The 16,128-nt window shown below is 32.3% G+C and overlaps 1 protein-coding gene across 1 annotated transcript in view; it reads right to left on the bottom strand.

Annotated features, from left to right (window-relative positions):
- LOC119835613 (insulin-like growth factor-binding protein complex acid labile subunit) overlaps window positions 1-15,852 on the bottom strand; it is an 83,110-nt gene extending 67,258 nt beyond the window's left edge. The window contains exon 1 of the mRNA XM_038360541.1: window positions 15,738-15,852. Within this exon, the coding sequence (XP_038216469.1) occupies window positions 15,738-15,763 (26 nt within the window). The 5' untranslated portion in view covers window positions 15,764-15,852. The remainder of the gene's footprint in view (window positions 1-15,737) is intronic.
- Between the last annotated feature and the right edge of the window lie 276 nt (window positions 15,853-16,128).

The following is a 16,128-nucleotide window of genomic DNA, read 5'->3' as shown; positions in this document are numbered from 1 at the left end:
AATATAAAATGATATTTTAGTCCCTACATACAAAGAAATAATAGCTTTCTCTTATTTTATACTCCATGCATAATAATACCAGCAAATACGAAAGCCAGAATGCTATCATAAACAAAATATTCCATCGTTGCCGAATAGCCAACAACACCAGGCTTTCTCCAGTCGATAATATGTACTTAATAATTCCAATTCGCCAGCAAATACAGGAAACTATGTGCAGCATACCACAGTTAATATTATGGAAAATATAAAGGCTTGATTAGCCATTTTGTTTATAACAGTATTACATCATTATTGTTTATTAAAATATCGATTGCTTTCGTATAAATAACAATATCACATTATGTGGAAAAGCACGAAAGTAGATTGATTCAATTTTGTACTTTATGCAGCAGTGTTACCGTTCAGATTGCAACTTTTTAATTGTACATAAAGCTACTTAAGTTCTCTGAAAGAATTAAATAAATTTTGGGACGTCAGTGCTTGGATTAGGACTAAAAATAAAGTATAAGGCAACTATGATCCACAACAAAAGAAAGATTTTGATTTAATCAAAATCTTTCTTTTGTTATATATAGCTATATACAAAATAATGTTTGTTACATACCTCAAGATGTTTTGGATGCGTTTTCAATGAAAACCTATCTTTATTTTCCGATATTTTCGACTAATGTCGTCGTGTCTATCCAACTAACGTAAAACCTTAACTTATGATAGTCTTAACCCAGAGAAATAAATCTAGCTGGTGTTCAAAACCGTAAAAACTTGAAAAATGCTTTTCTTTAAATTAGTTTATTGCAAACTGACGAACAATCAAATGAAGATGTGAACACTCATTTACACATACATATTTATACATAGACTGATAATGAGATAACAGATAACTAGTTTTAAGATAACCAAGTAATAAACAAATGTATATAAAATACATAATAAACAAGCAGACACCAGTGAATATTCTACAAACATATCGAATATGAGTTAGAAATTGTAACAGCAAAAGAATTAAAGTGTTACACTCTCATCAAAATGAAATCAACTTGTGGGTTTTCAAAGCGATTTATGAAGCCTACGGGCTTCGCATGAAATTGTAAAAATCAAAACAAATAACCAGAAATTCCCGATTCAAAAATAACCAGAATCATTCTCAAACCTTTGAAGTATGCAGAGGCAACAAAATCTATTCATCAAGCCAATGCGACACACACGCGGCATGTAAGCTTGATCCAATATACTTAATCATGACTATTACACCATATAGTTTAATTTATATAAAATTCATTTCAAGAGTATTATCACAGGTACTATATTATCTTCATCATCATTTCAAGTTTCATGTAACTGTGAGCTCAATTCGTGTAAGATCTTCATCATCATTATCAGCCCATATATGTTCCCAAGACGTATGTTATGTATGAAATAATATATATGCCACCATTGGTTCTGAAACTATAAATCATTATGTTCAGCTACCGAATACATATATTTAAATATATTTTATAAATATTACAAGAAATCTTATCAAATTATTTGAAGTTGCTGCATTTCATTTGAGAATGAAATTGAAAGACTCGAAAAGTATTGAATAAAGAAAACAAAAAAAATCTTGCGACAAGTGAAATAATAAACTTAGTTCTCGTTGGAAAATTTGCTTAACTTTAAAAACTTTATACAGTTACCAGCTGCTATCACATTTAAATAGGTCTTATTCGATTCAAGCAATCGATAACTAATTTTTAACATTATTTTGATAAGCATAACACATATTATACATTTATTCAATTTACCAAAAATGTAAGTGTAGAGTTAATCAATAGTTTATATAAATAATCTTCTTTTTTGCTTTTTTGTTTTGAACCATAAATGATTTATTGTTATTTATTATTTAACTATCTCAACATTGAATAACACTGTCATTATTTTGTGTACTTCACATATTGGTTTTAAAAAAAGAAATAAATAATGTTTATTTACTACCACGGACGATAAACACAAAAAATATATACGCAAATGTTTTCTAACTAAAGACTAACTTATAATTAAACAGTGCAGTGCTAAACGTATAATAAGTATAATACATATGTACTAATAACAATGTATTATGATTTAATACATTAAATTAAATAAACCACATAAATGTTTGCATCTTATAAATTGTATCACCTGTAGTATTTATAAAAAATAAACCATTTTCAAACCAGAGAACTATCTATGATACCTTGACTTTTTTATAAGTCCTCGCAAAATTTACATCAAAAGGGACGCATATGAACGTAGTTTTTCGAAATTTCCAGAACTTTATATTCGTAAATAGCTACATTATGTCGAGCACTATTATATGCTCTTTTAGACACACTCAATGAAACCCTTTAAATTTAAACGGAGAAAAAGATTCTGTGGGTATCATTTGGTTGCAGGGTTTATCAAATTGTGTAATGTTTATGGGAGTTTATTTTTATGTGCTTTTTTGTTTTATTCTATTATCTGCTATGCTCTTAACCCACTTACTCTTCAAAATAATGTAGGGTAAACTTTTTTTAATAAATCACAATATTTTTATTCATTTTCGTGATAACATCATATGATCTCTATATGAATATGAGAAACCGTTCTTTGAGCGATACCTTCTTATAAACATACTGTTTGTGTATTAAAGTTCGTGATCTGTAATTAGAGTATCGTAGCGTTAGCGTATCATTTGCAGTTCTTGAACACTCTATATACATATGTGAGATAAACAAAGCTAAGTCAGCAATTCTTTTCATTCTACGTTCAGGCTTCTAAACAAGACAGTACAAGTGTGCGCCGCTCCTTACTTCGTAGTAATGAGTAGCGCAATATACAGTGAAGTGAAGGGTGATTATTATACACCCTTTCAGGAGTTGTTTGCCCAGTCCCATCGCACGTACGCCGGCTTTGTAAGAGGAACAAAAGCTAACGTTTGATCCGCCTATATTTGGAGTACAATGTGTAAAACGAAAAACAAGATGCTCTTTGGATGTGATGCATAGTTCGTAGAATATGAACAAACCTACAAAAGTTTTGCGTCTGTCTATATTCTGTTTTGTGACGCTTTATTAGCGTCAAATTTAATTGGGAGTTTAACAATTAGTTTAGCTTTTATGTGAATGATTACTGAGCAATTTAAATGATTTATATAATGACTAAGGAAGTTTGAAGATTTATTACATAACCAAGATGTAGCAATCACACTAAAAATATTCTTTATAGACAACAACAATAAAGAATAGAAAAAGATCGCTCATTACACAAAAGGAGCAACTTTAACGCGCCATTTGAAGCAACAACGTCAGATCTAAGGAAAAAAAAACATTACCCTAAATCCTTGATAAATATTCTGAATCAACAGCCCTGTTAAAATATGATTTGTTAAGGTTTGCTGATTCCAACCCCCGGGCTATGTGTAACTTCATCACAACAAATTGGGTTTCTTTCCTCGAGTGGGTACATCACTGCTAATATATATTCATATTGCAATGCTTAGTATGATTTAGCCCTTGGCATATCCACGTCAAGGTAGATAGGATAAGTAGGTATGATAGTACTATCGTCAAGTTTAAGTTATGAATATTTGAAAGGTTTTATACAGATACATGTTTTCAGCATGTCATTATGTTTATATGATACTAACTTTAAGTTCAAACTTAGTTATGAATATTTGAAAAGTTCTATTTTATTATCCAGATACATGTTTCCAGCATGTCATTATGTTTATATGATTCTATCGTTTCGCCCCGGCTTCGCTCGTGGTATATATGTACCCTACGGCACTAAGGGATCACATACGTCGTACACATTTAAGGAATGGTCATACACAGATATAATACAGTTATTTATGATAAGCTAAACTATTGGGGAATTTATTCTTAAAATTTTAAACGTAGACATAGCACTCCCGACAACCGCATTATTGTTAACATTTTAAAGAATTTACAAGACCATGTATACTTAGAATTCGTAGGTATATGAGAAATTTTGAAAGAATAGAAAAAATTTGAACACGAGGCGAGATTCGAACCTGTGTTTTTTGCCTAACCGTAGCAACGCCTAGCCTTGGCCACCCATGATCCCAATGATCATCAGGGGAAATTTCTCATTCATTAATCACCTTAATGCTATAAAACTAAAAATTGATTACGTAGGTATAGTCATAAATAATTCCTTTCAATTCCTCGGGCATTTCTGAAGCCTTAAGTCGGTAATCAAATCGCAGTGTGCGTATATACTATGTAATCTCCGTTCAAATTTTTCTTCTTTGGTAATTTGTGTAGTAAATGATATACTTTGTTACATCATTCATACTTGTCACTAAATATTCATAATAAGTATGGTTAATTAATAAAAAAAATAGCGAATATGATTCATCATCATCATCATCATCATCAGCCCATATATGTTCCCACTGCTGGGACACAGGCCTCCTATGAGGGTTCAGGCCATAATCCACCACGCTGGCCAAGTGCGGGTTGGCAGATGTCACATGTCGTCGAACTTTTAATTCTTGGACATGCCGGTTTCCTCACGATGTTTTCCTTCACCGTTTAAGCAGTGGTGATGTTATCCACATGCGCAGATAAATTGAAAAATCAATTTAATTCCTGCACGCTCGCCCGGTCTCGAACCCCGACTTATCGATTTTGAAGTCCGAGGTTCTCACCACTGAGCCACCACTGCTTTTGAATATGATTGTTTTTATGTTATACACAACAAACATAAGAGCAGGCGATACACATAATGATTATCACCGCTGCCTATTAGCTTTTGCAACGTTACTGGCATTGAGATTGACTTATGTGGAATTAAAAGTAAATATAGTCATTTAATTAAATATTCACATCTAAAGTATATAGCTAGGTTATAAAAAGCTCTGTTCGTGAAAAACCATATAATAATAATAGCGTTTAGTTATTCATTAAATAAATAAACTAAATTTCATTAAATAAAGGACGCGGGAAAGTCGAGATTTGATCTTATTTAAATTTTTCGAATTTTGCGCCCTGGTTACCATCTATGCCTTTATTCATTAAACTTTATTCATTAATATAGAGACTATTATTTGGTATGAAATATCATTTGATCAGCGTAATTTTCGTATTAAATGTTTTTGCTTCATGTATTAATATATAGATTTAATATGTACAGAAATTTAAATTTAACAAATCAAAATAGTGCTCCAAAAAATGACTCTCATCTATTACGCGAGCAAAGCCACGGGCGAAAGTAAACAACCATTAAAAAAGTGACTTTACTGAATCAACTCAAATAAATTTCTAAAGACACGTAATTAAACAAATCTGTTTATCACAACGGGTAACTAACTGAAAAGACGAAAACAAAAATCAAAGGAAAGCGCACGTTGCTTAAAATCGTCGCGAAACTTTACAACACTCCGTAATATATTTTCAAGTTTATCCCTTTACGAAGCAAACTGAATTACAAATAAACACTTTCGAGACACCGGGATTTTCAGCAGCTTCCTCGGGGAAATAATTCGCTGCAGTCTCTATAGATTATGACGCCCATATGACATTCAATTTTATATTCACCCCCATAAGGTGCAATTTGGTTTGCCGGTGGTGGTTAATCGTATTTATGATCTTAGTGGTAATTAATTTCTCTGATATTTTATTGATTTAAATATTAAAACTTGTCATCAAGGTATTTATTCAATTATCGGCTTGTACAAGATTTCTGCCATATTTACTTTTTTCTTTTCTAATTTTCAGTACATAAGTCCAATATAGATATAAACTTTTAAATTCGGCAAATACAGGATGTATTGTATTGGTTAGTATATTTTAGATATAAGTTTGTATATATTAGACTTATAACGCGAAAATCACTGAACGGATTTTAATGATTTTAAAAACTTATAAACTAAAATGTCAACCCGCGGAGCTGGACTGGGTGGGCTAGTTTATGATAAAATACATACAAGTATATTTACATACCAGATCCTGATACATTAGCTGCGATCAAGCTAAAAATTGCTACAATTTAGAATCCAGTTTCCCTGAAATTCCTTCCCCATTAGAATCAGTGGGTACCCGTGGATGCAACAATTCGTATTATCTATTAATCAAAGGCCACACATGTATCGGATCGTTGTCATGGCAACGCCAGTCTGCGAGTCTCCGATCGACATGCTTTCAAAAGATAGCTTCAATTCCTCTAACAGAAGTAACTATTGTTATATAGGTATCTTTCATGTCATAAAGGATCATTCTAGATACTTTCTGTTTGAAATGCACACTACTTGCAAGCAATACAATTATGAAATGAATATTAACCTGATTAGGCGAAGTTATGAATTCTATACTGCCTACGGGTAGTGTGTCCTAAATCAGTTTAATTTCCATATCGTTTGTAACAAAGGTAATATATACTTACGTAAACTATATAGCGCAGTGAAAGCGCCCCTAAATTGGATACCTTTTCTGAATAGTGTTATATAAAATTATACTGCGAAAGCGAGTCCAAATATGCTAGTGTGAAATTGCTCTAATATTACCTTACATTTCCATGTTTTCATTTAGCAGATCATTTTAAGTTTTTAGTTGGGAAATGCTCGTGTTTTTCTCATGAAAAAGCCTTTATTTTGTTACGCTTAATGTAAATGGTGTGTTTTTCTGTAGTTTTTGATTATTCAAAATTTTTACCACACACGTGTTTTATATATTTTATAAATAGTCGAAATAGAGTTATATATATACACTATCAAAAAATGTGAGCCGTCACGGGACGCCTGGCAGATGTGAAACATCGACATTATTTTCATGTACCATATATATACCATCGTATAGCGTGGCGACGCGCCGCCACGGCATGCGTCGCCACGCCAGAAATCGCTTTTACGGCGGCTATAGATGTTTCACATCAATAATAAACGTGGACCGATTACCTTAGATTAACAATGGACCGATTTATAAAATTCCTTCACCATTAGAAAGATGCAGCTTGACAAAGTGACATATTGATATGTATCCCGAGCGAAGAAGTCGGGCTTCTTTCTAGTTCTTGTTAGTATATGATAAAATAAGTAACATTAAGACGGAGAATCAAACAGAAAGAGCTTTGAATACGAAAACGTTAGGCGGTGTTTATCGGGATTTTTAACAACTGTTTGCCGGTTAAACAGGAGTAGTAGTAGGCAAAGACTACAGAGCAAGGGCCGCGCAGTTTTTTAAACAATTAAATGTATAATATATATAAACACAACAAAGTTTCTTATTTCAACTGTAATTACATAGCGACATCGCAAAGAGCAATCCCGGGGTATCATAAAGTCCATTTGAACGACATCCCACTTCAGTATAATCCACGGATGTCGTAAAACGCAATTTTAAATGTGAACAGACGGACAGAGGAAAAACTCAACATCGGACAGGAAAAAATCTCATTAACATGCAACAACTCCCCTCTCCCCATTACTATCCAAAGCAATCTAGGTACCGATCCCCAAAAAAAAACCGGTTTAGCACTTTTTAATGATTGTGCAGCGAACATTCGTACATCTGTAATCTGAGGGCAATTAAGGACTTTCGGATGTATGGTGATATAGAATGTGAGATATAATATCATCACTTTATTCGTTTCATGAATTGAAAAGAATGTTCGGAAAGATAAAAATATTTCTACTTAAAACCTTATCAACAACCGATATATATATATATCAGTCTTACATCCCCTAAAACCGCGCATTGTTATTTCTGTCTATGTTTTGCTTCATTTATCGTTTTATAGGAAATCTATTGTAGTAATAAAGCTAAAGAATTTTGTTTGTTTGCTCTCTTGGAGGCCTATCTCAGAAACTACTATGCCAATTTGAATAACATTCTCTTCAAAAATAGTTTAAATAGGGTCTAATTTCAAAAGAATATCATCAACACATTGATCACTTTGTGTAATAAAATTATGATGCACTCACATCAATTTAAAACACCCATTAAGGGATATACTTCTATTCGCAACTAATTCCTCTGTACTAAAGCGTCGCTCTTTACGCTTCAAAGTCAAAACATGAAATCAACACTGTTGCGATGAGTATGCGACGCCCATTTACCTACATTCCTTAGCTACCAACGCTTGCATACAGAGGTCTAGAGAAAACTCTCAAGAGATACGATACGATGTTTTATTTGTTCAACTCTGTATTATACATACATGCTGATCTGAGAAGCCTAGGGCTTTTGAAGCGCTCGATATATCTTAAACGAGAACTGCTTATTTCAATCGTATTTACGCGGTTAGATGTATTTAAAGACATTTCGTTAATCCATTTTTGAAGTGCAGTAAGTTATATAAGAGTAGTGACTATAGATATGCTTACTTATGTTATAAATGCGAATTATGTTTGTTTCTTTGTGGTTATATGGTTTTAGTAACTGTAGTTAGTAGGCGAGAAAGTGTAATAGACTACCTTTTATAGTGGGAAAACATCTTATTCAAATCGGATGATTCATTATGATGCGCACTAGAATCATTTCCATTTTTCTAAATTCCGATTAATGGCGCTATATAAAGAGTGTGACATGTTTTTTAACTGACTTTCGTACACCACGCGGGCGAAGCATCGGGGGAAAGCTGGTATAATAAATTTGATGTTTTTACGAATAATAGGAAAGCGCATGACTATGATCTCCCCTGCTAATAAGCGAAGATGAAGCCTCAGATGGAACGCCCTTCTTTTGAAAACCCGCATTGATTGATTGTTTATTGAGAGATAATCATTAAATAACTGATTGCACAATCTCCATTAATCCCTTTTATAGATAAACAGATTTTATAGAGAATTGCAAGCAAATATAGAACGTAAAAGCTAACAAATAATTCGATCATGAAATACACATCAGAAGCGCAACAATGTATAAAATAAGATTTTATACGCTGCTCTATACAGTATAACATTATTATCTCAATAGTAAATACTAGTTTAGCGCCTTTATGTAAGCCCCCTGATTCAACGTAACATAACACCTACAAACAATGAAATACAGTACAGATGTAAAATGCGCAAATATTATTGCAATTTGGCGAGAACAAGATATGAATTCATTTTTCTGGATTAATTCGATTTCGTACACCCGCAACAACTATTCAACCAATGTTTTAATACACAATTGTGAACACATAATGTTATATGTTGGATTGTCCTATTAATAGTACAAGACAAAAGTCAATGTGACACATTGCTATTTATTCCAATGAAACCAATAAAATCATTTCAATCGGCCAGTGAATGAGTATAATGTATTATTCGAATAACACGAAATCATTGCAGAAATAGCGCTTTAAAAATCTCATTAGATAACAATAATTCTGCTAAGTCTGGTCGGTTATTAAATTCATAGTATAGAAAGTATAAATGTATTAATGGAATAACGAAACAAGACGGTGGAAGCTGCGAGGCGCGGCTACTTAACAATAATAAATGGGGTTTGCCGTGGGCAATGCTACGAGATAGTTAAAGCTCTATAATTTATCTAGATTTTATATATCTTATCACGATTTTTCACTACGGCCCTGTAGAAAAGAAAGTTAGTATTTCGCTGGTTGCAATTATGGCCGTATCTTACGAATTACCTTCACTACTTCAACGTTTGTTTTTTATTTAGGGAGTAGGTGAAAGAACAAAGGTAGCGACATATATTTTACTTAAAATAAAGTTTGTAATAGTAAAAAGTGAATTCGGGAATCCCCCAGTCGGTTATTAGACAATTGCATTAGCATCTGTTTATTTATTTATTTATTTTGGCACCCAACAGCTAAGCGAGCCAGAGCTAGACTATTTGTTAGTTTCCACCGGGACTACTCCCCCCCTCTTCGAGCCCTTATTCCAGTTTTCTTTCTTTCTTTCTTTCGCTATACCAAGGATGCGGTCAATCATTATTGCTCCTTATAACATATACTAAAACGTATATTGTTATTCTTACATGGGCTATTATATATTATTATTATATATATTATATTATATGTTCAATATCGTATCAGAAAATTACCCACATTTTTGGGACCCCATTCCAATACATAAAGTACACAAAAAAACCGTTATTTACAAAAATGTGAGAGATAAAGCCTATAACACAGTTTTTACTAACACAGGTTTTAGTTTCAACCAATTAATTGTACGAATTTAAAAGTTTTAATAAAGACTTTATTATTATTAAAAAAATTGTTTGTACTCCAACACAGGTCGTGTCGATACTGCTATGCAATAATAAATATTTTATATTCGTTTAACATAAAAATCTCCATCACCCAGATTAAAAAATAAATAAAAACTTCGGTACGATACTCAGTTTTAAATTTATAATGACGCTGGAGGCTTTTGTTGGAAATGGGAAGATCTCGAACCAAGTTCTCGAATATATAAGTCGGTATCATTGAATTTTCTATTCTATTTAAATCCAGGGTAGATTCTGAATCGTTTGCCGACGCTACCTCATCCAACGGTCAACTAGAAATCGTGTTGGGTTTTGTATATATTACATTTATTACATTTAATTTGGAGCCGTTTTTTAGACGGAAATAGCGTAGGTTCAATTTATATGGAACCTAATCTTTCGCGTTTTATTATTCCGTCGCTTTTTTTACATTATCATATTAGATTATTTATTTTGTTTCTTATTTGATATCACTGAACTTTTATCTAGAAATAGTTTATATTTAATTTAAAAACTGGATTTGAACGATCTGAAATGTAAGTTTTTATTAGATGTTTAATATTATATTCGCATGGTATTGCGTGGCGAAATACGACAAAATCTTAGTGTATTTTCTATTAACATCATATATACCATGTTTGTGCATATCAACAATTATGAACTACGTAAAATATAATAAATTTAAACGCAAATGTATCTTATACCAATACAATATTCAAACATCGTGCGTTTATTTCAGTATAATGTAAAATGAGAATGTTATATTTAAAATCACCAGCGATCATGTCGATAAATACATGGTATAAATTTTGAAGCGCAATTATATGAAACAAAATACAGGGCGATAGCAAACATGGCGGCTGCAATTGTGATCGAGGGGTCGCACCCCTGTACAGGGAGAATCGATGCAAAAATTAACGATTAAAAAATCAATGATAGACGGATTTCTTTCTTGGTAAATACACGGAATAACGACAATTGTTTAGTAAATACGAATAATGAAAGGAAATTCCGATTTAGATGTGACTTAAACTACATTGATTAAAAAAAAAAAATAAAAGCGCTCGATTTAAGATATATTATATTTATTTGTAATCTATCTCGTTCCCTACAATGTAGCAGGGAATTACACAATGTTCCGAATTCGTTTTAACAATATATTTTCGCCCTTGTCCGTAAAGATTCTTCTTAAATATTATTTTCACCAACTGCCGCTGTGTAGAATAGCGAAGCTAACGCACTGGCTAAAATGTATGAAGGGAGATGTCGTTATATTTTAGGCGTAGGTAATTAATTGTTTGATGTACGCACAAATTACGAGCTAAGAGAATGCGGCTTCAAAGGTTCATTGTTCTGGAGTATAGGTACCTATTCAGTATATGTAAAATTCTCGCATCATAATGTTTACATCTAAAGCCCTTCGGAACAATTTGACCAATTATCATGCTTTGTATATTCAGAGGAACTCAGATTAATAGATCTACATTTTTGAAGTGATAACTATGGATAAGCCGTTAAGTAACGCGTTACGGTGCCAATCCATTAGGTGCCCAATTGTTACACATACGTTTTAGTTTAAGTTATCACTTCTGTCAAGTATCCCGAGATGTATACGTATTTTTATAGTCTCAGTGATAGGAGTTAATTGGAAGATCAACGTTCGTTGACGGATCAGTTAGTTTAAAATGCTAAAACCTGCAAAGATCCCAGTATAACCATATTCTCTAGAATACACAAAATGCTTTCTACAGATTTGTACAAAGAATTTGTATAAACCTGACGTATGTTATCTAAAAGCTTGATGCTTGAAGCCTTAATTACAATGTTAATTAATTTATATAACAGCGAAAAACATCAATCAAATATAATAAACCTAGCGAATCGCCCCGGCTTCGCACGGAATTAACTACAGAAAAACTGTGAACATTTTATTTAAAACATACTGCCGCCCCGGCCGGCTAGTACCACCGCAAGCGCTACGTCCCGCAATTTTAAATCAGTAATATCTTCGAAAATATTAAAATATTAAAATCTTGTGTTGTAAAGGACCATATAGATTTATATTCAATGTATTTAAGATATTTAATTGGATAAGAATGAATGATGTATTGTTTAAAATCGCACCGAAAATTAGCCATTTTTGTCGTAAAAAGTAAATGATAAAAAATGTTTTTGTGGTATATCCATAAGAGATAGACATATACCATCGCTGAGTTATCTATATTCCTTTAGATGCGTACAAATAATTAGTACATGATTTTGATAAATCAGCCTGCGTTTGCAATGTTAGTGGAAAAAATAATATAATTAAAGACATCACATTAGAAACCTCCAAAATAACAGTATTTCTCCACTATTTAATGGATGTTATCAGCACATAAACCTTCCTCTTGGGTCACTCTATCTATTAAAAAAAAACCGCATCAAAATCCGTTGCATAGTTTTCAAGATTTAAGCAAACATAGGGAAAGAGAAAGCAACTTTGTTTAATACTATGTAGTGATGAGCCTTATCTGTTTTTCCGCATAAATGAAAGAAAGTGTTCAATTAAAAGAACGAATACTTTTAAAACGATGCCTGCGATGCATTTGAAGAACTCGATTAAACTAAATAGGCATAATTAGTACGTGGCAAAATAATTAAGATAAATTTGCAAAGCAAAGCGAACTAAGCGTTAAATTAAAATTAAAACAAAAAATATTTGATAATCTTTATCACGAATCTCATTAAAATGAAATTTGAGATGGACCAAAAGTATCTACTTGCATTTCCATAATGGAATAATTTCATGATTAAAATGAGAAATCATTTTTGCATGTCTGTGTTTCATTGTTTCTTTTCGTTCCGTTTAACCTATTAATTTGGGGAACCACATTTTATATAATCGAATACTTATACTGTATGCATCACGACTTCCTCACTATCTATATGTGGATCACATAATTTTTAATCTTTGATAACAATTCACTTGTATTTGGAAATTAACTATATGAAGAAAAGAAAGATCAGAAACGACCATTTTTATCTCTTTTATTCACTCATTATCTTCGAAATAAGTTCATAATTTGATTCGCAATGCGCGTAATGCCGAGCAAATGGTTAATCGTTTATTTATACTACAGATTCTTTCAATAAGTTTTTACCGGTGTTCATTTAAAGTAAATTTTTAAAATTCTCCAAGTAAGCCTAGTCAATACAGATACTATAAGAAAACCTTGACCCAAATCTCAATGTTCCGTTGAACTTATATTGTTAATGCCATAAACCTACAATTCACAAAAGGCTTGTATAATTGTAACAAAGATATGGATGTCTATCAAGCATTTAATCTACAATAACAACATGTAAATGAATCGATTATCATGTAAATTATGTAGAATATAATATCTGTTTGTCATCCTGTGACTACCAAGGGTTAGGTGAGATGCGTATCAAAGTGTAATGCGGATTACGCAATTGTTATTTTCTTCTCTAGAAGATCTTAGATTACTTCCTCTGTTAAACAAGGTGACAGTAAGATTGGTTTATTTCCACAGTCTCGCAATCGCGCAAATTGAATCGGAACGAAATTCTCAGGCATTTTGAAAAAATATTTTTTTTTTTAACTAATTTTTTTTTTCGAAAAAAGAAAATAATCTTTTAGGAATCCGTTAACAAAATTTTTTGCAATTCCGATTTTCCAAAGAGTAGAAAGAACAAAGGCGATGTTTTTTTTTCGATAAAGTTATACTCGGAGTTTTTGCGGAACCACGAATATTCTACTGCACATTCTACTTTATATTTAAACCGTATCCTTAACCTTATTTATATTTCTCCGACTTTTTTCTATTTTGTTACATTAAGCATTTTACATTTCTTATCCATTACAATCCATTATAATTCAAATATTTAAATTTCTACAAAATCGACATTAATTTGTAGATATAATGAACTACTATATTCTTTAAGTCAATAATTAATAGTCTGTTAATTAAAATCATAAGTACTGTCTTATGATTTAAGATCTCTTGTATTTATTACAAAATAAGTTCAGAACTTCGAAGTTTAGTTAAATATACTTTATAAAGCAATATTTTTATGAACTTATACTAGGTTAACACGCATGGCTTCGCCCGCTAATCAATGGATAATTCTATAGGAAAGAGATGTTTAATTATAGTAAAAAGTAGCCTATTACTGTCTAACCTTCTATCAAAAATCATATAACATTAAATCGCTCCGTTGCGACGTAAACGAAAGAAAAACATATAAAAAACATACTTTCGCATTTATAATATGTACTAGTTGCCAATTCTTATTGTTTTTTATGATATTTTAAATCAATGCGCATAGAGCGCCCATCCTCCTATTGAATTTATCAACGAATTGTATTCTGATAAGGAGGTAGTCAAATCAGGGTAGTAATGGCAAAATGCCTCCCCTCTAATCCAAACATTTACACATTAGAGTTAGGAGAATATAATGCAAATTTCAGCCTAAACATACAATTACAGTGCTTAATCCTCTATAATATTACGAGACGGTTAACAGCTTGTTAGTCGTGAGGATATTACCTCCTCCCTCCACCCCAATCCTCTCATTCTTCTGAACTATGACCCTTTACCGATTGCAAGCTAAGAAACGTGTTTAGAACTTTTCCTCATTAAAAAACACCCGCCAGCTCAGAGACGTCTCATTTAATATATTACGATAGGTTTAAAAGGAATCAAATCGTAATTATTAAAGTAAAAGTTTTCTCATTTTAAAACTTCAGAGAGCGGTTTTCACTCTTACCGCGTACCCGTTGTCTTACGAGTCGGGGAACCTCAGGAGTTTATATTGTCTAATTTAACTTCAACATTAGAACCGATAACATGAAATGCAGTTTGGTTTCGAAATGCATTTAGTTTCCTTTTTTTAACTATTCATCGATTTTATCTGTTCGTTTTTGAGTTATATAAGTTTATAGATAGGCGCCAAAACGATAGTTTTTTACCTGTTTTATTAAAGAACAAATAATATTTTTGTCCGCCATAAAAAAATCAGGTTTGTTATATAATTTTTATTTGTGTATTTTTTCGTAGTGTATTTACAACTGACTTATTCCTTTTTTTCTCATAATAACTCTCAAAAACATTATGAGCAGAATGTACTTAAAAAGCGCTTTTTTATTTTTATGGTGTGAAAATTATTTAAATTTTTTAATACCGTTTTTAGTATTTATAAACGCCGCAAAGAAAATTTTAGCTTGCGTCGCTTGATATAAATATTTATTTAATACGATAACATGATATAAAATAGGCTCCACAGTTATAAAAAAAAAAATGAAAAGACATCATGTCGTACGTCAATATTGCAAGAAATAAAAAAGAAACCTTTGAAAGAAATGCAACAAACACGAAATACAAAAAATATCAATACCGCAAAAAATTCAAACCGTTATATTTTCTCGCTCGTATCCCAAAAGTTAAAATATCAAATACAACATTGAATAAAAAGTTTTACATGGCGAGCTGAATTTTTCACTTCGCATTTGCCAATTCGCAGCGGCTGAAAATGTATACTACGACTTACCTTTTACGCAGAAACTCTGGGTACATTGCGTCAAGTCTTATTTATCGCGCGCAAACTTTGTCCGTAACCATGGCAGTTCAATCGCTAGAGACGTGTTATCGGGATCACTGCCGACGCGCGACTGTCACAGTGATGCGAACGAAAGGGGAGCTAACCCTGCTTTTCCCGCCCCGCGCGCCTCCACCCCGCGAGCAGGGGCTGTTGATGTTAGGGGGTAACTAATTGTATGACATATACGCTGATTTTTGTATAAGGGACGAAATCCGAGCGACCATTACAATTCTATGGGGAACTTGAACTTGACCGAATGAAGATGAATAATATTGACGCCGCGCTTAGAGCTTGTGGAAATCGTAAAGTGATCTTATGATAGGTTTCGTGCAAATAAACT

This window comes from Zerene cesonia, chromosome Z (assembly GCF_012273895.1).
Source record: "Zerene cesonia ecotype Mississippi chromosome Z, Zerene_cesonia_1.1, whole genome shotgun sequence".
NCBI lineage: Eukaryota > Metazoa > Arthropoda > Insecta > Lepidoptera > Pieridae > Zerene > Zerene cesonia.
Note: the sequence above shows the minus strand (reverse complement) of the source record. Positions and strands in the feature narration are given on the sequence as shown.